This window comes from Notamacropus eugenii, chromosome 1, assembly GCF_028372415.1.
Source record: "Notamacropus eugenii isolate mMacEug1 chromosome 1, mMacEug1.pri_v2, whole genome shotgun sequence".
NCBI lineage: Eukaryota > Metazoa > Chordata > Mammalia > Diprotodontia > Macropodidae > Notamacropus > Notamacropus eugenii.
The window spans coordinates 299250259-299275758 of record NC_092872.1 but is presented as its reverse complement, the minus strand read 5'-3'; the positions used below and the strand labels follow the sequence as shown (position 1 = coordinate 299275758).

General features: G+C 35.9%; 1 protein-coding gene across 3 annotated transcripts in view; it reads right to left on the bottom strand.

The window, feature by feature from the left end:
- TMEM260 (transmembrane protein 260) overlaps positions 1-25500 on the bottom strand; it is a 101528-nt gene that overhangs the window by 25966 nt on the left and 50062 nt on the right. For all 3 annotated transcript variants that reach the window (XM_072629302.1, XM_072629303.1, XM_072629304.1), the window contains exons 4-5: positions 12026-12203; positions 4457-4570 (exon numbers count right to left, since the gene is read on the bottom strand). In XM_072629302.1, coding sequence (XP_072485403.1) covers positions 4457-4570; positions 12026-12203 — 292 coding nt within the window. The remainder of the gene's footprint in view (positions 1-4456; positions 4571-12025; positions 12204-25500) is intronic.

Genomic DNA, 25500 nt, shown 5'->3' with positions numbered 1-25500 from the left:
AGTTGACTTAGTGATGTTTCAGGTCTAAAACCACACCTCCCTGTAGTTCCCCTTTGGGCTATTTACCAGTGAACTCTGGGTAAAATGCCTGTGCAGTTTATATGAAAAGTGCCCAGATGCCCAACTTTAATATAAGCTAAAAGTCAAGAATAGGATGGAAAAAATAAGCAAACAACAAAAAAGATCCTTACCATAAAAAGTTACCATGGTGACAGGGAAGACCAAAACAAACTCAGAAGACAACAAAGTCAAAACTGCTACATCCAAAGCCACAAAGAACAATCTGAATTGGTCTCAGGTCTTGTAAGATCTCAAAAAAGATTTTAAAAATCAAATAAGAAAGTTAGAGGGAAAATTTGGGGAAAAAAATGACAGTGATGCAAGAACATCAAGATAAAAAAAAATAACACCTTAAAAACAGAATAGGCCAAATGGCAAAAGAGGCACAAAAATCTAATGAAGAAAAGACCACGTTAAAAAGCAGAACTGGCCAAATGGAAAAAGATATATAAAAAATTACTAAAGAACTAAAAAAATAGGATTGATCAAATGGGATCTAAATGAAGGTAAATGAAGGAAAAAGTTAAATGAAGGAAATCAATTTTTAAAAATTAGGACTGAGCAAGTAGAAGCTAATGACCTTGTGAAACATCAAGAATCAATCAAACAAAATATTTTGTTGATGCTCTTTTTTCCTTTATTTTAGTTGCATGCCCAACTGATGAAAGTGTTTAGTTATACACAATTTTTTTTTAAGACTACCTTTGCTGCATACAAAAAGTTTTGGCACACTGCTTCATCTGTGGTCATTTTCTTTGGTACAATTGCTTATTGTTTCTATTTTTTTTGTTTGTTTGATGCACAAAAATTTCTTTAGGATTACATTTTTTAGTCTCCATCTGAATATGAATCTTTTCTTCAAATGATCCTTATGGAATATAAGTCTTTCTAATATGTAGTGAGGAAAGAATGTGTTTAACCCTTCTGCTCTTCTACATTTTAGGAGTGTTTTATGCCATAGCATATGGTCAATTTTTGTAATTGTGAAACACAAAGCTGATACGTTGTGTTTATATTTGCATAAATATATATGTATATATATTTATATATACACACATATGTATGTACACATATGCATGTGTATACTAATATTCATACTCCTTTTGACTTTTTATTAATTACTAGAGGTCTATCACATCTAATTTTTCTAAAATTTTATTTAGGTCTTTACTTTCATTCTTATCTATTAGATTTGTCTAATAAAATGAAAGCGTCATACTCAAGTCCCCAACTATTCCAGTTTTGTTGTCTCTTTTCTCCCTACAGTTTGATAAGCTTTTTCTTTAAGTACTTGGAGGTCATGTCACTCCACATCGATAAAGAAGTATTAATATTATTTTATCATTTATGGTGCGTTTGAGCATAATGTAGGTTTTATCCTTGCCTCTCACAACTATGTCGAAGTTTCCTGTTATCTTGTCTGAAATGATTGTTATGCCTGGTTTTCAAAATATGCCTAAAGCACAAATTCTGTTCCTTGTCCTGATTTCCACTCTGTGTGTATCTTTTTGTTCCAAGTGTGTCTCTTGTAAACAACATTTGTTGGAATCTGCTTTCCAGTCCATTCTGCTATCCTCATAGGTTTAATAGGTGAGGCATCCCAGTCACAGTTACAAATGTTTTTGTTTTTCTTCTCATGTTCCCTTCTATTTTTCTCTCTTGCCCATATCAACCAATTACAAAGGAAAAAGGGAAAGAAAGGAAGAGAATGGGAGCAATGATACTAACATAAGTGAACCTGTCTAATTCAGCTTCTCCACCTATACACTCTTCACCCATCCCAGAAACTTATCACAGATCAGAAATATCTGGGTTCAAATCCTGCTTCTGACACATAATGGCTTTTTGATCACAGGAAAGTCACTTAACCTCTCACTTTCTCAGGCTATTCTAAAATTGTAAGTTGCACAACAAGCTTCATCACTACTGCAGTCATAATCTTAGATCCTTCCTCCTCCAAAGGAAAATGCCAAACTGCTCCAAAAAGCCAAAAAAGTAAACAGATAATAAACCAATCTAATAAGAATGTCTAATATTTATAATTATTAAGGTGTCATATGTAATGATAATGTAAATGGGAGAACCTTTCCCATTCATTAATAGGCCCATGTGACCAGTTTAGATCACATGGAAGCCTAAGTCACATGTGGCAGGAGGAGCTTGCTGAATGGGTGGAGCAGGAAAGATGGAGCAGAGCTGGGAAGAAGTTGGTCAGGCTAGTCAGGGCTGGGAAGGGCACAGGCAGGCAGGAACAGCGTAGGCTGCTGAGGGTTTCTTTGTTTGTGGGAAGGTCTCAGCAGGGGTGGGGAGGCTTGGAAATGGCTTTTACCCCTGTGGTGATAACCTGTATTGACTTCTTGGTTGCTATGATGGATTTTTTCTTCTGCCTTCTATATGAAGAGTCTGTTATACTTTGTGATTAAGAACTATGCTGGTATATTCATAGTCACCACCAGTGCTGTGAATATTTCCTTGGTTATATATCATATAAAAAAGTATCAAAAGAAAACTAAAAGAACAAATATATGAACTGTTTTTTTTTAAAATAGACTAAAGCAGAAAAAGAAAATATTATTAATGAATACTAATACATAATACTCAGAAACTTCCTAGTTGTGTGACTGAACAAACCATTTAACCTCTGTCTCAGTTTCCTCATCTGTAAAATGGGAATAATAGTAACATATGTAAAATGAGGATGTTATGAGGATGAAATAAATTAATGTTTGCAAACCCCAAAGCACCCTATAAAGGCTAGTTATAAACATATTAACTACAAACACAAATAAAACAATCTATGCCCTTCCCTCAAAACTTCCATTTTAATCAAAGATTTGTAACAGGAACACAGGGGTGCTTCAAAATCAGGAAAATAATCAATTATTTCTAAACTTATAGTGCATTATTCCCTCTCTAGCACTCTATGGTCCAGTCAAAGTGACTTTCCCTCTGTTCCTTGGAGGACACTCTATCTCAATCTCCCACCTCTGTTCCTTTGCCCTGCTCATTTCCCATAGTTGGAATGCACTTCCTCCTTACCTCTGCCTCAAAGAATCCCCATCTTTCAAGATATAGTTTAGGTACAATCTTTTATGTGAAGCCTTTCCTGATCCTCCCAACAGGGACTCTCCAAAAATATTTTGTATTAAACTACTCTGTATTTGTATATATTCTCTTTATGTTTATTCTTTGTATAGTTGTGTATTTTTGCTTTCTCTCCTGTTAAAATGTAAGCTCACTGAGAGTAGAGATTGTTTTCAGTCTTTGTATTTGAATCTCCAGAGCCCAGCACGGAGCATGGCAAATAGCAAGTGCTTAATACATACTTGATGGATTGACAATAATCACTATCCACTAACTCTGCCTTCCCTAACTCCCCCTTCCCCACCCTGCCCTTCAGTCCTCCCTTGTAACAAATAAATACAGTGAAGCAAAACAAATCCATAGACTATCAGTGTCTGAAAATGTACGTCTCCTTCTGCATCTCTAGCCCACGCCCTTTTACAAAGAAGAGAGAGGCATGTCTCATCATCAGTCTTTTGAAGTCATGACTGGTTATTGCATTAATCAGCATTCTCAAATATTTCAGTCATTTTCCTTTATGTTACGTTTCAGTCAGTTTCCTTTACGATAATTGCTATTTAAACTATATGCTAGGTTCTCCTTACTTCACAACGCATTCATGCAATTCTTCTTAGGTTTCTCTGACCATTTTTATATCTTTTATATGATTTTTATATCATCGCCTATGGCACAAAAATATCCCATTACATTCATACATCATAATTTATTTTAGCTATTTCCCAAATGATGGGCACCACTTTGTTTCCAATTCTTTGGTAGAATAAAGAATGCTATTATAAATATTTGTGTACAGATAGAGAGATCCTCTTTTCCTCTGTCTTTGTCCTATCTGAAGTGTATGCTCAATGATGTATAATTTTTATAAATCTGTTTTTTTAAAAATTTGCTCTACTGAGGGATTATGGTTATTTATATTTTGCACAAATGAGCAAGATTATTGCCTCAAGCTCTCTGACTTCTTAAGAATAATTATTTTTGTTGTTGTTGAGTCATTTTTTGGTTGTGTCCAACTCTTCATGACCCCAGATGGGGTTTTTTGACAAAGTTACTGGAGTGGTTTGTCATTTCCATCTCTAGCTCATTTTACAGATGAGGATAGAGAGGCAAACAGGGTTAAGTGACTTACCCTGGGTCACCCAGCTAGTAAGTAATGTCTGAGACCAGATCTGAACTCAGGCAGATGAGTCTTCCTGACTCCAGGCCTGGTGCTCTATAACCTATACCACCTCGCTGCTCCATAATTATGTTAAGCCCATATAAGATCCTTAAAAAGTTTTTCTTCTCCATCACTTTACAAGGTTTAAACACTTACCATTTCTTTAAAAAGTCGGAAGAGGACCCACAATGCAATGCACAATACATAAAGTATGATCGTATGCTGATTGCATAAGCTGAGGCCACAGCAGAAAGCACCCAGCTTGGATATCTGAGAAGAAAATAAAAAATAATACTGACACAATCAATAAATCAAAGCTAAGAATTCATTTACAGTGAAATATATGTAACACTAAATAAAAAGTCAGGTGTGAATAGTCATATTTAAAAGAATTTCTACTTAGCATGCCACTTTAAAAAATCCTGTGTAGCTAAGATTGAGTCTACCCTTCTCAGCTGCAAATGTTTTCTTTTGTCATTATTACTACCACCACTATTATCTATCATCAAATATTTATTTTTATTAAACAGATTTGTATGTAACTCAATAATTCAAAAAAGGATATTGATATCTACTGGGCTTCAGATGCTGCTATGAACTAGAGGGAACATAAAGCTAAATAAAGCTCATTCACTTGCTCTTGAGTTTAGGGCTATGTGTGTGTTATATATGATTATAAGGAATCTAAATATGCTTCCAGAAGATGGATTTTGAGCTATGTCATAAAAGAAGAGTAAGATTTCAAAAGTAAGACATATGTTGTAGTAGCAAGACATTTTGCACAGAGGACATGATCAAAGGCAGGTAAGCAGACAAAATCTGAAAGGGTGCAAGAATAGTGAGTAATACAGTTTGGCTGAATGCATGCATATAACATGCATGTACAAAATATAGGTACAAAATATAGGGTGATAGGTTATAAATATATGAGTCACATTGTCAAAGATTTTGGAATGCCAGGCTGAGAAGTGGGTGCTGAGGAGGAGGTAAAAGCAAAACACTTGGGAACTGTCTGATGTGGGAATGAAGGGAGGGCAAAGTTAAAAATGACAACAATGTTTTGTATGATGGCAAGAATGACGGTGGTTTTAATATAAATAAGTAAGAAGGAGAAACAGGTTTTAGAGAAATGATGAAGAATTCCATTTTGAACACGCTGAATTTAAAAGACTGGCAAACAGGTAGAGAATGCCTAAGAGGTAATTGACAATGCATGCCTGGAAACTGGAAAAAAGACTAGGCTAGAAATATCTAGATTTAGTGGTCATCTGTGATCTGGTGATAGCTACAGCCTGAAAAAATGGAGTGCCTAATGGTGATAACTGACTTCTTTTTAATCTTTATATCTTTTGCTTATACATCACTCACATTTTTGCTAGTATATTCTGAGCTTCTCCCCTACTGTACCATAAAACCATCCCCTCATTAAAAAAGTAAAAACATGACGAGTTCAATAAAAGTAACCACATTAATGAAAATGACACTATATTTAAAATTCCATATCCCAAATAGCCCATCTCTTCAAAGAAGGGAAGGAGATACATTCCTATCTCTTTTTGGGTGCCAATCTTGGTAATTATAATTTTATGGCATTTAGTTCAACTGTTATGTTGTTTTTACATTTAGCATTTAAATTATTCTAGTCATTACATACACACACATAACTTTATAGATTTACAGATTCTTCATTAACGTGTTCCCATGTTTCTCTATGTAGTTATTATATTCTTTTTTTACAGCTGTGTTACTGTAACACTTCACTATATTCATATCCCACAATTGTTTAACCATTCTTCAGTTCACGCATATATTTTGATTCTAGTTCTTTACTACTACAAAAATATTGTGAAGTAGCAGACATCTTAATAAAACCCAATATTTACAAAGCGCATTAAAAAATTATCTCATTTGATCAAAGAGTAACAGTGCAGAAAGAAAAAAAAAGAGGAACAAATCTAGAACTTTGAAGAATGCCTATGTCTGCAGGGCTGGAGAGAAAGAGAGAAGTGAGAGGAGGCTAAGAATGAGTAGTCAAGACAGGCAAGGAAAAAACAGAACAGTATTGCACCAAGGAAGGTAAAGAAGAGAATTTCAAAGTGTCAATTCTACAGAAAGGCTGAGAAAAATGGAAACAGAAAAGACTGGAGCTAACAATAAGGAAGTCAATAATGCTCTGCGGGAAAGTAGTTTCAGCTAAGTCAGGGATATACTGACTACAAGGCTCTGAGGAGCGACTGGAGAATTTGGAGAAGCAGTACTAGTATGTACTATTTCTTTAAGAAGCCAAGTGCTTAGAAGGAGAGAGACAGAAGGAAGAATAAGGGTATGAGAATAGTTTTTGTTTTTCTTTTTAAAGATAAGGGAAATTTAAGCAGGTTTGAGGAGAAATGACTGGCCAGTGGAGAAGGGAAACATTGAAGAGATGATAGCAAACTCCCAGAAAAGGCAGGAGGTAATCAGGAGCAGTGTGCAATAGTGACAAGAATACTAGATTTCAGGGACTGTTATGAGGATCAAATGAGATAATATATGCAAAGCACTTTGTAAGAACTTAAAGGAAGAGCTTTTATCAAGAGCATAGGGTCACTAATAAATATGGATATAAAAATCCTAAATAAAATACTCGCTAGAAGACTATAACAATATATCACAAAGATTATATGTTGTGACCAAGTGGAATTTATACCAGAAATGCAGGGAAGGTTTAACATAAGGAAAATTATTAACATAATTGATTCTATCAACAGATGCAGAAAAAGCTCTAGAAAAAAAACAACATCCATTCCTATTAAATACCCTGGAAAGCATAGGTATAAATGGATTTTTCCTTAGAATAATAAGGGGCATCTACCTGAGATTATCAACAAGCATTATTTGTAACAGAGATAAGCTAGAAGCTTATTCACTAAGATCAAGAGTGAAACTAGCATGCCCACTGTCACCAATATTATTCAATATTATTAGACTCAAGAGCAATAAGAGAAGAAAAAGAAATTGAAGGAATCAGAATGGCCAGTAAGGTAATAAAACTCTCTTTATGCAGACATGCCAATATATCTGGAAAAGCCTAGAGATTCAACTAAAAAGCTAGATGAAACAATAATTTCAGCAGAGTGGTAGGATATAAGATAAATCCACATACATCATCAGCATTTCTACATAATACCAACAAAACCCTACAAGGAGACATGGTAAGAGATACTCCAGTTAAAAAAATTACAGATAGCATAAAATAACTAGGAGTATACCTGCCAAGACAAACCCAAGAACTTCACAAATATAATTATAAAACATTTTTATGCACATAAAGTCAGATTTAAGTAATTAGAGAAATATTCATTGGCCATGGGTGAGCAGAGCTAATATAATAAAATGACAATTCTACCTAAACTAAACTACTTATTTGACACCATTCCAGTTACCAAAAATTATTTTGATTTATAAAAAGTTAATAACAAAATTCATTTGGAAGAACAAAAGGTAAAAAATATTAAAAAATTAATGGAAAAAAACATAAAGGAAGGAGGTATAAGGCAGTAATTATCAAAACAATCTGGTACTGACTAACAAATATAAAAGTAGATCAGCGGACCAGAGTAGACATACACAGTATTAAATTATTACAGCAACTTTGTGTTTGACAAACGTTAAGATTTAAGCTTTTTAGATAAGAATTCACTATCTGGTAAAAATTGGAAAACTGGAAAGCAATCTGGCAGAAACTGGGTATAGACCAATATCTTACACCATTTACTAAGATAAGGTCAAATGGATGCATGACCTAGATGTAAAGAGAGAAATACATTGATTAGAGAAATGCAAATGAAAATAACTTTGGATATCATCTCATACCTATCAGATTGGTTAAATGATAGAAAGGGAAAATGATAAATGGAGGAAATGCGGAAAAAGTGAAACAGTAATACTCTGCTGGTGGAATTTGTGAACTTATCCAACTATTGTAGAGAATAATCTAAAATTATGCCCTACCCTTTGACCCAGTAATACCACTATTAGGTCTGATTCTCAAGATGATCAGAAAAAAAGGAGAAGAAACTAAAATACATATAATAGCTTTCTTCATGGTGGCAAAATATTGGAAATTGAGGGGATGCCCATCAACTGGGGAATGTGGTATATGACTGTGATGGAATACTATTGTGCTGTAGGAAATGATGAGCACGTTGGTTTTAGAAAAACATGGAAAGACTTAAAAGAAATAATAAAGTGACAACGAACAGAACCAAGAGAATGTTGTGTACAGTAACAGCAATGTGGTTCAAAAAATAACTGTGAATGACTAAGTTATTCTGAGTATTATAAATCTCCAAATCAACTACAAAGGACTTAGGAAGGAAGATGCTCCCCACCCCCAAAGAAAGAACTGATAAACAGAAATATGCATAGTATAGTTTTACATACATGTGGATATATATATGCAGACATGTCTATATCTATCTGTTTGTCTGTCTGTCTGTTTTGTCTGTCTGTTTATCTATCTACTACCTACTTATCTATGTCAAATCATGGCTTTCTCTAATGCAGGTTGGGGAGGGAGGGAGATAAAGGACAGTTCCAAACTTAAAAGGTAACAAAAAAAAGTAATTTAATTTTTTAAAAAAGAGTATAGCAAAAGCCTTGGCACGAAAAATGGATACTTGAAAGACAGAACTAAAGGAAAATAAAAGTAATACAAAAAATATTTCCAGGGAGAGAGAGAAGCTAAGAGATCTTGAGCCCCGATTTTGGTTAGTAGAAATGATCTACTGAGTATGACTGGGCAATATTGTGCTTGGGGATTTGAGAAGAATGCTTAGAACAACTGCTACAAAGAACAGAATAAGCTAGAATTCAATAAGAAGCTAGCCCAATCAGTTTCAGTTAGCATATATAAAGAGCATCCAGCTGAGGTCAGATACCATTAATTTGTGGTGGACTCCATTAACATGGTTTTGTGATTTTTACCAGTCATGTCTGCCAACACTGAAGCATAAGTCCAAAAAAAAAATGGGGAAGGAGGATTACCCAGGATTGGGAATTAACAGATCTGAAGTGAGCAAAGGATTCCAGGATTGTGATCAGTACACTGATGAAATAGCTGACCATAGGTTCTATAACAGATAGGCAAATGAAGTCAGAATGGGAGATTGAAGAGGAAACTATAATCTGGAAGAATAGAGGGACCAGAGGCAATAAAGATGAAGAACAGGTTCAATAGGAATGACCTTATGGAAGGACAGAGAGGTTTCAGAAATAAATTTACCAACAGTAATAGTGAACTGTACTCCTCATTTTAAATGATTCACTTATTCCAGTGTCACATATAGGCACTTCAGTGGCACCTGAATTTATTTAACACTATTACATGAATTATAAATAGACTAAAACATTTTTCTTGTTCTTTGGCTACAGGATGCCTATCAAACTCACAATTGTGTTTCTCTTCCCTTTGAGACTGTGGGTACTCATAGTTCTATGTGGACATAGAAACATCACTGTTTGCCAAAGATGCTCAAGAAATGAATGGTTTTATTTGATGACAACAGCTTCGCTAAAATTCACTGTTCTTATCTCTGGGATCTTACATTTGAAAACCACAATACCATTTCATTTGTTTTTGTTTTGCAGGATAAACAATATTTTTTGCAATCATACTAAAAGTCAGTAAACTTGTAACTAAGGTCATAATGGTTTACAGCCTTTGTTCTTAAACTTTTTTTTTTCCAATCATGGGAAAATATTCTTTGATAAAAGGAACTGCAACACATTCTATTGTCTGCAGATCCAGTCTGTGATTTCTTTATTATAGGGGGCTCATGGTCAGGAACTTCCTCTAATGATGCAGATCTTTAATCTCTCAAACTTTGAGTCTTGGAGAGTTCCCTGGGCAGGTTATTTGCTGGGGGTCACACAGTCAAAATGTGTCAAGGGTGAGACTTATACCTTTATCTCTCTGAGTCTCAATGCCAGTTCTATGGCCACTACTCCACACTGCCTGAGGGGTGAGAGATGCAGGGGTGGTAAGAGTTAATACAGAATTCAATTTATTAGATAGGCATCACTTCACTTCTCTGAACTCCAGCTGTATAATCTGCAAAATGGGACAACAATACAATCTTACTCCCTAGTTAACTGAATTGTTGCAAGTAAAATATTTTGTATAGATTTTCTATAATTAAGTGATAAGCACAGTATTCACAATATAATCCTCTGCCATTTCTAATGGTTCTCCATGGTTAGTGGATTTTTAGTGATACTACAGGGATGGCCATTTAGCATAAGGATTTCACTGGCACAGGGAATCCCAAAATAAGGACACTCTTTCCCTACAAGGGTAATCATGTTCTCCACTGTTTCAAACCTTACACAGCTGCCTGGGGCACTGAAGTGAAGTGAGTTGCTGGAGGTCACACAGCCAGTGTGTGGCTCTCCACTCACCATGCCATACTGTCTCCCATTACTCAGACAGGTTTGGAGGAAATATGCTTCACTATGAGGCAAACATCCCAGTGGCACCCACCAATTGGGAGAGAAAAGAGAAAATGGCTGAATATTTTATATTCACTTTTGCTGGTTTAAACTAAGTGGCTTACAATCAAAGATGAGTAATTAAGGAGAAACTCTGTCTTGTTATTTATTATATAAAAGTCCTAATCATGAGGAAATTAGTAACAAATCCATTCATACTTCCTATTTAACCAAGAGACATCTCTAGTGAAAAAAAAAAGTCTCATTTAGTGTCCCAAATCTGAGTTTGTCCAGATAGGTAGTTGAAATGGAGAAGACAGTATTTATGGCTAAGCTTTCAATAATATTCAAAACTTTAAGAGTGATAGTTTTCCATATTTTAGTTATAGCTTATAATCTGACTAAAGTTTTTGATTCACCTTAGGTAGGTGGGTCATGGGTAGCTATGTGCTGGAGGGGTAATCTGTCCCCCAAAGAATGAACTTGTGGAAGCAAACTCTAACACTGAAATTGTGTATCTTGGCCAAGTCACTTATCACCTATGAAACTCAGCTTCTTCTTCTGTAAAATGGGGGTTATACTTATACTTCACAATACTGTGAGGAAAGTTAAAAGCACTTATGCACAAGTGAATTAATACTACTGATACCTCATGTTGCTATTGAATATAAAATTAGAAAAGATCTAAATATGATTTAGTCTAAAGTAACTGAGGCCCAGAGAAACTGAGGTCATATATGTAAAAAGTTAAACCTCCAAAATTCCCCAGGCACATCTCTTAAGACTACAAGCTTCAGAAAAGTGCTTATCTATGGCCTCTACTAAACAAACAAATAAATAAAATTATCCTATTCAGAATACACTAAGCAAAATTTATGGCATACCCTTTAAGAACCACTATTTTATACTACAGAGCAAACAGTATAAGAAGAGTGTGGGATATGGTATTGGCATCTAAAATTAACTTAAAACTATTAGACATTTAATCAAAGCAAAATGAATTTTTTACTACATGCATGCAAAGAAAAAGCCCACTACACAGGAAACTGACTTCTTCACTTGAGAAGGGTTTATGAAGTGTACAGTCGAAGTGTACAATAAAATAAGTGAATATACTTATTCAACCAATATTATCTAGATTGCTGTGAAAGTTAGTTCAGTATAAGTTCAGTACTTAAACTGAAGTTCTTTTAAAAATGTAGCATTATTTCAAAAGTTAAAACAAAAAATAATTTTACTTTGATCAAAATAGGTTACCTTTGATCTGTCTTCTGCAGTTGTTGCCTTCTCAAAATGTGCAGCAAGAGCCATAAGCAGCCCCACAAACAAATTGTTTAGGCTAAAAACCTCTGCTGCAATGGACCACTGCCATGTTAGGCGAGAAAATGAAAACACCCCCGCAGCAAGGATTCCTCCAGCATATGAGCCAGAAAGCCTGCAAACACAGATAACATGAAATCTTCTTTCCCAACAAAAAAAACCCCCTTACTTTATTTTCCATTTTCATATACTGTAGAAGCAGAAATTATGACAGCCACCTACTACCATTCCAAAACATTATATGGTTAATACATTACTTCTTGTAATCATTTTCTTCTACCAGATTTTAATTAGAACAGTCATATACTAGTCTACTCGGTAGCAAAGGGAAGACACATGGCCAAGTATATGAAGGAGAGAATGGGCTTTATTCATTAAACAGACTAGAATTCTCTGGTGCTTGAGTCATTTTCGAAACCCCGATAAGATAATGGCTAGAGAGGCAGGAAACAAAACTATCATCATTCTTGCTTTGTTTAGCAAGAGGAATAGGGGTGAAATGAACCTGAAAGTGAAATGGGTTAAATGGAAAATGCGATGAAATGGCAAAACAAAATTATGAACATTTACTCTAGTTTCTAGATGAATATTTGAATCTAGATGAGGAGTATGGCTAATGACATTTGGAGACAGAAAACTTGGGGACAAGGAAAATTTTAATCCATTAATGTTTCTTCTCAAGACAGGACTTGTCTACTTGAAAGTAAACCACAATGTTAAGAACTGTGAATTTTAAAAAAAACAAAAGAAGCAAATTTTGCTCTTGGCCACAAAGAGAAGATTCCCTAATGTTAAAGAGGATCTATGTGCTTCGACCCAAGAATAAATCTGGATTGTAGTGAATAACTTTGGGAATACTAATAGACCTATATGAAATGAGATCATTATTCTGATTTATGACATGAAACGGCCCACTGTGTGAAGACTGGTTCAAGGAAATATGGATATTTAGCCTGGAAAAGACTCCAGGGGGACATGATAGCTGTCTTCAAGCATTTGAAAGGTTGTCATGTGGAAGAGGGATTAGACTTGCTCTATTTAGCCCCAGAGGGCAGAACTAGGAGTTAAGGGTATAAGCTGCCAAGAGACAAATTTAGGCTTGATGGAAGAAAAACTTTCTAACAGAGCTATCTGAAAATTAAATGGGCTGCCTTGGGACTTCATTGGAGGTTGTCAAGCAATGGCTGGGTAATCACTTTTTGGGTATATTGTAAAGCGGATTATTTTTCATGTTTGTGTTGGTCTAAATGGCAAATGAGGTCCTTTCAAATACTAATGTAATACTTCTTCTGGGATACTCCCCTAACCTGCACCCACACTTATGAGTTGGATTTGCAGAAGTCGCTGCTACTCCCAGGTTACAGGGTATCCTTTCATTAGCTACTTATAAAGTTATAGCTCCCAAACACTCATTAGTGTACTTCCTATTAATAATGATCCAGTAGACACATTATCTCATAAAATACATTTATTAAAGTGGTACAGTAACTACAATAAATAGAAAACATTTTCCCCTAAAATTGAAACATACTCTGCCACAAAAATACACAGTATCCATGGAAAGAGTAGGCACAAACTTAAAGAGTATGATGTCATGAGGAACAAACATAGGGCACATTTGGCCAAGGCAATTCACAACTCTGCTACTGCCAAGTCCTTTCTTTCCCATGGAGTCCTCAAAGAGCTCCCCTTAGGTGTAGCATCTCTGCTGAGTGGATTGTTCAGATGGGATCCCAGAGTCTTCTTCACAAGGCACAGAGTCTCTTGAAAGTTAATAGCCAGATCTCTTCTTGCTGCCAGAGCATATTTATATCTGAGCACATAAAGCATGTGTTTCTATACCTTCAAATGGATTTTAATCTCTCTGGAATTGACAATTCAACTACTGGCTAAGTAGCCCTGGTGCTAGTTGACATGACTGACAGAGGTAGTGGGGAAAAAGGGCAAAAAAAAAATTGCTTCCTCCTCAACCAAAAGCTATTCCCTTTTAGGAGCTATATTCATCCTCCACTGCAGGGTCCTCATTTGACTTTGATCTGATTCTCTAACTGCCATGACACCATAGGTTTGTTCCTTTGCATTCTCTCTGAGGAAGGTATTCAAACTTTCAACCTTCAATTAATCAACAATTAGCATCTCTTTCTTACATGGAGGCCCTGTGCCAAGGACACAAAAATGAAAAATGATAAGGCTCTTGCTCCAAAAAATGATTGTTAGAAAATGATAAGAGTGAACAGAGTGGGCACTTCAATCTCAACATGTTCAAAATAGAATTTATTATGTTCTACCCAAAAATCTTTATCTCCTCTAAACTTCTCTATTTCTATTGAGGACACCAATATCTTTCCAATTATAAAAGTTTCACCACCTTGAAATCTTCCCTGATTCTTTGTCATCTCCTCAATATCCTTATATACATGGCTTAATCCTATCAATTCTTCCTCCAGAGCATCTCTCCTTGGCATTTCCTTCTCTCCACTCATATAAGACCTACTCTAGTTTATATATGAACTATTGAATTCTTGGCTGAACAAAGAGCATAACTGAATGGTCTCTAAAATTTTTTGATCAAACACAACTTAACAATAAAAAAATCTTAGCACATCCAACAAAGATAAAATTATTAGTAAATTATATACATGTACTATTGTTATATTATGTTATAATGGTAATTTAAATGGGAAGACCTTTCCCATTCATTAACAGGCCCATGTGACCTGCTTAAATCACATGGAAGCCTGAGTCACATGTGGTAGGAGGAGTTTGTTGAAAGAGTGCAGCAGAACTGAGAGGAAGTGAGTGTGAACAGGTAGGGCCCAGAGAGAGAGAACACAGGCAAGCAGACAGTTAGGCTCGTGAGTGTTTGTGGGAAGGCCCCAGTGGAGGGAGGTGGGCCATGAGGTAATATTAAGGCCTGAAATCCTGATTATAATCTCGGTAATGAGTACTCCAGTTTCTCACAGAATTGGACATGCACAAGAGGCTAGCATAATTAAATGGAAATGGCATATTCAAAATAGATCTAAAGAAGGCAAAATGAACTGTTCCTTGGGTAGTAACTGGAGAGATAGCAAGGAGAAAAGTACCAGTCCAAATTGGGCAAATAGATTATACTGGACCTCTATCCCAGCATAAAGGATGCAAATTTATATGTACTTGTATTGACACCTATTCAGGTGTACTAGCGGCTTGTCCCTATAAGAATGTGACCCAGAAAAATATGTATAAAACTCTAGATATCAGAAGTCTATATTATGGAACCCCAATGCAGATCCAAAATGACAATGGGTCACATTTCAAAGGTAATGAAATGAAGAGATATTGTGTATTAAACAACATAGAATGGATATATCATATTCCATATTATCCACAAGCATATGGGTTAACTGAAAGAATGAATGGATTATTGAAAGAACAGTTAAGGAAGTAAAGTTTTAATAATTCTTATCAACATTGGAAAGATAGTTTGTTCATGGCTATACATAATTTGAATAATTGATCATTAGTAGGAAGCACACCTCTAGTCTGAATGATGACCCCAAATATGCAAATTAGAAAACAGCAAACATATAAGATTCCAAATACTGATTATAGAACTGTGAAGCCAGATGTCCCAGCACCATATCCAGGGCACCTGGTTCAGCACGATATGATTTACACTATTTAGAGGGCATTAGGTTGGATAAAAAAGAAATAAGAAAAAATATGTACCAGAATATATATGAAAATCCCAAAAATCGTTTCAGACTGCTATTACCTAAATCTAGATCAGTAGCTCAAGGAATACATGTATTAGTTTGAGTGATAGATTCTAATTATCAGAAAGAAATTATGACAACATTCCAAAATTTAGGTGAACCCATACAGTATTGAAAAAATGACAGAATAGTTCAAGTAATTATTATTCCATGTGGAACAATACCCCATGCCGAAACTGACCCTCCTTCTGAAATAACAAGTAGAGGAACTGAAGGATTGGGTTCTACTGACAGAATAAAATTGGAAGCTAAAGTATGGATAAAATGGAAGCCAGACAATGTTCCAAAGCCTGCTGAAATTACAGCACACAGGAAAGATAATACCATAACTGCTGTGTATTCAGGAGAAGATGATTACCAAATTGTACCCTTAACTCATATATTCTACCAAGAATGAGACTGTGATAGTGGGTTTATGGACTACATTAGCGCAGGTGACCCTGTATTTACCCTGCTTCTAGTTATCATCTTCTTGTTTGTTTTTGGTTTTTTGTCTGTTAAACTTGCCTGCGAGATTTGTTTTCTGCAGGTTTAGTACCCTCTACCTGCAGATGCCTGATTGCTTAAACCAGATGTCACACCATGTCCACGACTGTGATGTGTCACCCCTAGACCTGGCATCGACCAAGTTCCAGATGCCAGGGAAAAAACTGACCCCTCAAATGGGACCTACTGGGGCAGGGACAGCTTTATATCCAATCTCAATAGGAAGTAATTATGAAAGAAGAGACTTGCACCCATTACCCCAAGATTTTGTGCCCCATTTGTTCAAAGGGAGAATGATGGGGTGCTTGTGCTCAAGTCCCACCCTAAGATATTGCTTTATGTGTTCATTTTGTGTGATCCTTGTTATATTGTTGTAAAGCTCTACTGACACCAGTTGCCTATGATATTGTTTTATATGCTTATTTTCTGTTATCCCTGTTAAAGTTCTGTTTATACTAGTTGCCCCACCAATCTTTGTAATGAATATGAAAGATCTTGAGGCCAAATGTAATGGTAATTTAAATGAGAAGATCTTTCCCATTCATCAATAGGTCTATGTGACCTTCTTAAATTACATGGAAGCCTAAGTCACATGTGATGGGTGGAACAGGAAGGGTGGAGCAGAACTGAGAGGAAGTGACTGAGAGCAATTAGGGTACAGAGAGAGAGGACACAGGCAAGCAGACAGCTAAGCTCCTGAATGTTTGTTTGTTTAGGGGAAAGCCTCAGCAGAAGGGTAGGGGAGGCTTGGGAATGGCTTTGTTCCCTGCAGTGCTAATGTGTATTGACTTCTTGGCTACTATGATGAATTTGGCTTTCTGGTTTTGAGATTTGGCTTTCTGATATTTGAATAAATGTTTTTCTTCTGCCTTCTATGTGAAAAGTCTGTTATACTTTGTGATTGAGAACTATGCTGGCATATTCATAATCACCACAAGTGCTGTGAATATCATCTTGATGATACATATGTACAGTATAAACTGTGTAAAATGGACATTAAAAGGATTAGATAAAGATGAAATAAACAATACTTTAAAAATTTTTATTTACTTATGTTACAAAAAAAAAATTTTACTCTTGAAAGCAATGTCATAAAATGTTTCACTACTTTAGAAAGTTTTCCATGTATGTCCTGGGGGATAGAACAGATTTGCAGATAATAAATGTTTGGTAGTAATTATTCAGCAAATTTGATCAATGTAGCTAGTGAAATGTGTAAATTTCTGTTTTAAAGATATTTTTATTATCTGAATTTCAATTCAGTAAGTTTTCAATATAAATCCATTCCTTTTTCTTGAAATGATTCTGCTTAATAGATAGTACCATGACTAAATTTTTTATTCATGTTTCAATATTTTACTTGTATTTTTGCATGTGTGAGGAAGAAAAAAACAGGCCAATTTGGCTGGAGTACAGAACAGAAGGAGACTACTAAAGTTGGAAATGTAGGTTCAGTTCAGGTTGTGAAGGGCATTAAATGCCAAACAGGGAATTTTATATTTGATCCTAGAATCAACCGAGAACAATTGGAGTTTTACTGAGTGGAAGAATGACACAGTCAGACCTGCCCTTTAAGAAAATCACTTTGGTAGGTATGTGAAAAATGAATTGAAATGGGGAAAGACTTGAGGCAGGGAAACCAATTAAGAAATTATTTTAATAGATCAGAGAATGAGAGTATGAACGGCAATCATGGTTGTGTGAGTAGAAAGAAGGGTACAAAGGAAAAAGATGTAGGTGTAAAAATGACAATATTTGGCAACTGTTGACTATGTAGAGTAAATGAAAGTCAGGAATTGAGTATGATAAGAGGATTGTGAACTTGGATAACTTTAAAAATGATGATGTCTTTGGAAGAAATAGTGAAGTTTGGAAAAATAGTGGGGTGGGGGGGAATAATTTATTGAGATCTATCATACAGATTGCATTGTAGTTCATCCTACACAATCAGCTTTGTCCCACTCAAAATAAAAAGGAGAGTGGTAGGGTTCTTACCAGTTATAACCCTATAAGGTATAAACAAATAGTGTGATCTTGGGGACAGGAGGTGAGCATATTAGGAAAGAAAAATTTTTCAATGATATCCATGGAGCTGCTGCTGTAGATGCCGAGGTTGAGGTCTGAGAATAAGCATACTACAGAGCTAATACCCAGTATAGCTCAGATAGTTGCTCATGGTGAAGCATGAAAATGCTGGAACTATAATGGGTAAAGGGTATATCATATCTGTATAGGAGACAACCTCATAATTGGTTATTATGAGAGAGTGGGATGTGAACCATCTTCTGACACTGATCACACACCCTATGAGGGTCATACCATAGCCCTTTTGAGGTTATGCTGTTCTCTCTACCCTACTCCTGCTTGACTATAACTGGCCTCTTTGCTTCCAGTTTCTCTGTTTTTCACTCTATCCTCCACAAAGCTCCCAAATAGATATTCCTAAAATAGTGATCTAACCACATTGCTTCCCTAGTCAAAAATCTTCAGTGGCAACCTATTGCCACTAGTACAAAACCCAAAATCCTCAAGTTGGCATTTAGGATTTTGCATAACATATTATTCAACTTTCCAATCTTATTTTGTTTTTGATCCAGGCCCTACAGTCATTATCCTGGGAAGCAAGCCCTTTAGAAGAGACTTGACATCCCCACCAACTGCTGACCAACTGCCACTTACAGGGGAGACTAGGTAAACAAATAAGACACACTGAGGGAGAGACAGGATAAAAAATGAGCCAGGTAAATCAAACCATTGTTATCATTATGGGTGGGGCAGGTAGGTGGTGCAGTGGATAGAGTACCAGTGCAGGAGTCAGGAGGACCTGAGTTCAAATCTCACCTCAGGCACTTGACATTCACTAGCTGTGTGACCTTGGGCAAGTCACTTAACCCCAACTGCCTCATCCTGGGTCATCTTTAGTCATCCTGATTCAGTCACTGGATTCAGATGGCTCTTGAGGAGAAGCGAGACTGGTGACCTGCACAGCTCTCCCTCACTCAAAAAACAAAGTCAAGTGCAAGTCATGCCATCATTCCTCTGATGGCATGATCTTCCTCAGCAACGAAGGATGAACACACACACACATCATTATGGTTACCACCTTACCTCAAACTTCAATGGGGATTGCCCAGGACCTTCATTCAAGAGCTTTAGAGAAAGCAGGGTCTTGAGTAAACCCCTAGCCTCTGAACTTAGTCAATTCCCTTAGTGATCACTAAATGGCAAATAGTTGTGAGACTGCTAATTGAGATTATTTGTGGTTAAGGAACCAAAGGAAACTGGTAAGAACCAAACCTGTGTCCTCATTAGCTTTATGCTGCAAAGAGAAGTGTATACTCTCTCAGCTTTTAATTGCCTTTTTTTGTAAGTTACTCACAGAAATCTCGGATTATAAGGCAATTATGATATAATTATAACAAGGGTTTTGTTATTCTTTTTTTAATTTCAATGAAGGAAAAGATGGAAGGTGGAGAAAATATTTATAAATTGAAAAAAATAATTAAAAATAAACAGATAAAAGAAGTCAATGTTTAAGATGCTTGGCTTAATGGGAAACAGTAAAAAGGATAAATATAGCTAAAAGAAAAAGATTAAGAAGTATATGTGTTATTCATAAAGGTTTTTAGAACATTAAACATTTTAAGGGGTATATTGTTTGGGTTTTTTTTATCTAGAACTTTATTCATTATACTGACAAAAAACTAATAAAAATGATAGAGCAATCAGATATTGGATATAAACATAATTTGATACAATCATTTTAAAAGCAAACAGATAATATGTAATAAGAATCATAAAACTGACATATGGGGAATAAATTCCAAAAACTTAACTAAAAAGAAAAAATCTACATAAATATTTACAGTTACATTACTTGTAAATAATTAGAAACAAAAGAAATGTTTGGTGACAGAAAAAGTCGAATCAACTATGGTGTAATGGGTGATTTCACTGAGCTCCCAAAGACAATAACATCAATTAAGGGAATTTGTAGATCTTAATAAATCGGTTAATAAGTATTTATCAAGTACTTACTGTATGTCAGTTACTATGTCTTGAGAATTCAAGTATAAAGAGTGAAACTATCCTTACTCACAAAAGGCTTATATATTAGTGGGGGAATCTTTTATTGCTCATGATAGGCATAAGCAAAAAGATTTCCATAAAGATAACTTCAACTTACACAATAACATCTGCTATAGAGGATGAAGAGATAGAAAATCCTATGAAGAATTTGGCAAGACCCTCCAAACCAAGTCAACAAGTACCAAGTAACAAAAAATGAAAATGATTATGTCTTAAGTAGAAAATAATTAGTAACTAGCAGTAGTCAGTCCTTTCTAAAAGATCTGTGTACAATAAGGTGGTTAACCAGTTATGGTAAAGGTTAAAATCAATATCAAATAAGCAAAAAAAACAAAGATAAGGAGACAAAGGACACAGTTTTAATAGCTTAAACTCAAACTATTCAAATAAATCAACAATGCTGAAGAAAGGAAAATGGATAATTACATTAATCTAGATTATCACAATTTCCCATAAAATTTAAATGAAATAAATGAAATTTAAAAGAAAGATTTAAAGAGCCTAGATCTCCTTGCCAAGCAGAAAAATATGGCAACCAACGGGAATAGTGATTTAGAACACAAACCTATTTGTAAAAATTACCATGAACATGTCAGAAGATTATAGATTTTGCTTATAAATCCAAAAGAAAAGTACAAGTATAATAAACAAGTACAGAAAACAGGGCAAGAGATTCAAATTAAGCCATGTTATCACAAGAAAATTAATAGACAAATCTTACAAGGAGCAACAATAAAATAGAAAATGGAGCAGATTTATCATTATACCTCTAACAATCTTGAATGGAATCACCAAATTTGGACTGTAATCAGTTTCTGATTAGGATGTAAAAAAGATGTTTAATAGCAATCATCAAAACTACTTGGTGCTGGCTAAGAAATAGAATGCTGCAACAGTGGAATAGCTTAGGTACAGAAGACATAGCAGTCAATGACTATAGCAATCTACTGTTTGATAAAACCAAACATCTCAGCTTCTGGGATAAGAACTCACTCTTTGACAGAAACGGCTGGGAAAACTGGAAAACAGTATGACAGAAACGGGGCATAGACCAACATCTGACCCTGTATGTCAAAATAAGGAAGATCAAAGCACAGAACCAGAGGAAGACAGCAAAGTCAAGGCTCCTATATTCAAAGTCTCCAAGAAAAATATGAAATGGTCTCAGTCCATGGAAGAGCTCAAAAAGGATTTTGAAAATCAGCTAAGAGAAGTAGAGGAGAATTTGGGAAGAAAAACGAGAATGATGCAAGAAAATCATGAAAAATGACTCAACAGCTTGCTAAAGGAGACCCAAAAAAATACTGAAGAAAATAACACCTTAAAATATAGACTAACACAAATGGTACAAGAGGTGCAAAAAGTCAATGAGGGGAATGTGTGAGGGGCGCTCTGGACCTGGGCCCCCCAGGGTGGGGAGGAGACACCCGGAAGTCTGGACCTGCTGACGTGGCCTTGCCACGGTGGCACTGGGGCGGCTTCAATGAGGATGAGCTCCACCCCCTGGGAGGGAACTAGGGAGGAGCTTACCCGGAATAGGAGGACGAGTTCGGAGGATATAAGGGACAACACGGAAGGGGAAGGGGGGATTCTTGGCTGACTGTCCTGCAATAAAGGTGCTCTTATCCACCTCCGGAGTTCTGCCTGATAATTTCTCCCCCTGACCCCCAAAGGGGGAGCCAGAGACGTCCGAAGGCCCGTGGGCAGGGTAAGTTGATGCGGTGGTTAGGGTTCCGCCCCTGACAGGAATGCCTTAAAAAGCAGTAATGGCCAAATGGAAAGGAGGTCCAAAAGCTCACAGAAGAAAATAATTCTTTAAAAATCAGAATGGAGCAAATGAAAGCCAATGACTTTATGACAAGAAAGAATGAGACAAAACCAAAAGAATGACAAAATAGAAGACAATGTGTTAGGGTGGTTAGAGAGAATATATATGTATGTGTATGTATGTGTGTGTATATTATATACGTATATGTGTATATAGTTATGTAAATATGTATGTGTGTGTGTGTATGTGTATATATATATGTATATATATATACATATATATATATATATATATATATACATATATATATATATATATATATATATACATATATAGAGAGAGACAGACAGACAGACAGAAACAGAGACGGGGGGGAAGGAGGGAGAGGCACAAGGTGAGTTGAATACGAAGGGAGGATACCTAAAAAACAAAATTAAGTGTTGAGAGGAATGTACTGAGAGAAAGAGAAAGGAAGAGGTAGAATGTAATAAAGCATCTCACATAAAAGAGGCAAGAAAGAGCTTTTACAATGGAAGGGAAAAGGGGGAAGTGAGAGAGAATAAGTGCACCTTAATCTCATTGGATTTGGATTAAGGAGGGAATAACACACATTCAATTGGATATGGAAAGCTATCTTACTCTGCAAGAAGGTAGGGGGGAAGGGGATAGGAGAGAGAGGATAACAGAAGGGATGGTAGATCGGGGCAAGGGCGTCTGATTATAGAAGCAAACACTATTTTGGTGGGGCAGGTCAAGGGAGAGAATGAAATAAATGGAGGACAGGACAGGATAGAGAGAAATGTGGTTAGTCTTTTGCAACATGACTATTACAGAAGTGTTTTGCATGACTTTACATGTGTGACCTATATCAAACTGCTTGCTTTCTCAATGGAGGTGGGTGGGGAGGGAGAAAGGGAGAGAATGTACAATTCAAAGCTTTAAAAGTGAATGCTAAAAATTGTTTTTGCATGCAACTGGGAAATAAGTTGCACAGCCAATGGGGTATAGAAATCTATCTAGCCCTACAGGAAAATAGAAGGGAGGGGGATGGAGGAAGGGAGGATGATAGAAGGGAGGGGAAAATTAGGGAAAGGAGTGGTTGCAGTGCACATTGTCCTGGGGTGGGGGAAGGAGAGAAATGGGAAGAAAATTTGGAATTCAAAATCTTGTGGAGGTGGATGTTGAAAACTGAAAATAAATAAATTATATTTTAAAAAATTACATATATAAAGCCTATATTAGATTGCATACCGTCTTGGGGAAGGTGGAGGGGAGGGAGGTGAAGAAAATGTAAAACTTATGGAAATAAATGTTGGAAACTAAAAATAAAATAAGTTAGGAAAGTTGGGAAGAGCAACTGGACCAGACGAAGTATATACTAAGGAAATCCATTTCTGAAAGCAGTGATGGTTTTACAAAGCAGCTCAAGGAGGGATAAACACCACCTACTCTCTTACATAAAGGGTAAAAAAAAACCAAAAACGGGACAATGTTTGCTTCCATACTGCAATGGGTATGTGATCTTATCAATTTGGGAAATCCTTCTAATGAAACAAATTGCCACCTGTGTGATTTCATATCCTATGCTGTTTTTGGTTGCCATGTCTATAAACCCTCTACAGGAACGTCCATCCAATGTGCTAGTGGGTTTTCTTCTAAGTCTCTGGATATTATGTGGGTACCAATGGAACCCAAGGACTGTCCAACAATTATCACATGTTTTTACTAAATGATTACCTTTCATCTCTTGTATTCTTATATTCCTTAGATTTTTTTAAGTCTTTTCCTGAAGAAGTTCTTCATTGTCAATATGCTGTAGGCTATTTTATACTAGGTTATTCACTTGTGTAACTAGTTATTGCTCTTTGGGTGATCTGCAATTTTTAATTCTCTCTTAACCATTGTGTGTCACAGACCTCTGACAGTCTGATGAAACCTAAGGACCCTTTCTCAGAATACTACTTTCTAACTGAATAAAATACAGAGGACTGCAAAGAAAATCAATCAAATTGAAATAGTTATCAAAACATTGAAAAAAAAAACTTCACAGATCTCAGGTTAAAAACTGATGCTCTAAAGATTGTGGTATACTTTGCAGCTATAAGGCCTCACTGAAAGAATATTGCTGTTTAAAATATGGACCTTTGTTTCAGGGAAATGCTGTAGGTTATTAAAAGCATTATTTATTGCTGACAAGTCATTTCAGTCATGTCTGACTCTTTGTGATCCCATTTGGGGTTTTCTTGGCAAAGACACTGGAGTGGTTTGCCATTTCCTTCTTCAGCTCATTTTACAAATGCAGAAGAACTGAGGAAAACAGAGTGGAGTGACTTGTTCAGGGTGACTTACAACTACTAAACGTCTGAGGCCAGATTTGAACTAAGGAAGATAAGTCTTCCTGACTCCATGTCCAACACCCTATTGCACCACCCTGCTGCTCTTAAAAGTACTATGCAATTTCATAAATTGCAATACATCCTACTCTATTCCATTCTGGGAAGGTCAATGTCTTTCCAAAACAGATGTGCTGATGGACTAGTTCTGTGGGCCATCCACTTTATTGCATGTCCTGGTTGATACATCAGATATTTTTTACTTATCTATGTGGATAATGAGATTCAACAGGTGAGAAGTTATTGTTCTCATTTAGGAAGCTTTGAAATATTTTAAAGCTTAATGCAATCAGCATAATGTCATTCACAAAAAGGAGCAGCAGAAAACCCCCTTTCTCTTGCATTTGTATTTTGGTATCTTTTATGCAAGAAGCAAACTTTGGTGAGCATAATTACTATGTGGTCACTCAGTAAAGTTATTTCTGTTGTGATTTTTCCAGGAATCTTCTATGATCTGAATATTCAATGAAAATGTGTTATTAAATATCTTTAAGTCTCTTGGAAGCTTCTGAATATTCAAAAAATATCAATAAAAGTGATATGTTACATTCTTTATACCTTTCAGTTAATTGTGGTATTGTAAAGAAGTAGTCTGCTGACAAGTATTACTAGTTAAAGCTTACCTACCCCTTTCATTAAGAATAGCCTCTTGGCTGTGAACTGATCTAACCATTCTGGAAAGTAATCTGAAAATATGCCCAAAGGGCTATAAAACTGTGCATACCCTTTGATCCAGCAATACCACTGATAGGTCTATATCCCCAAAATATTAAAAACAAAGGAAAAGGACTTACTTATACAAAAATATTTATAGCACGGGGCGGAGCCAAGATGGCGAAGTAGAAAGACGCACATACACATAGCTCCGAACACACAAACCACAGAACGGCTAGAGGGGACCAAGCCAGGGCGAATTCT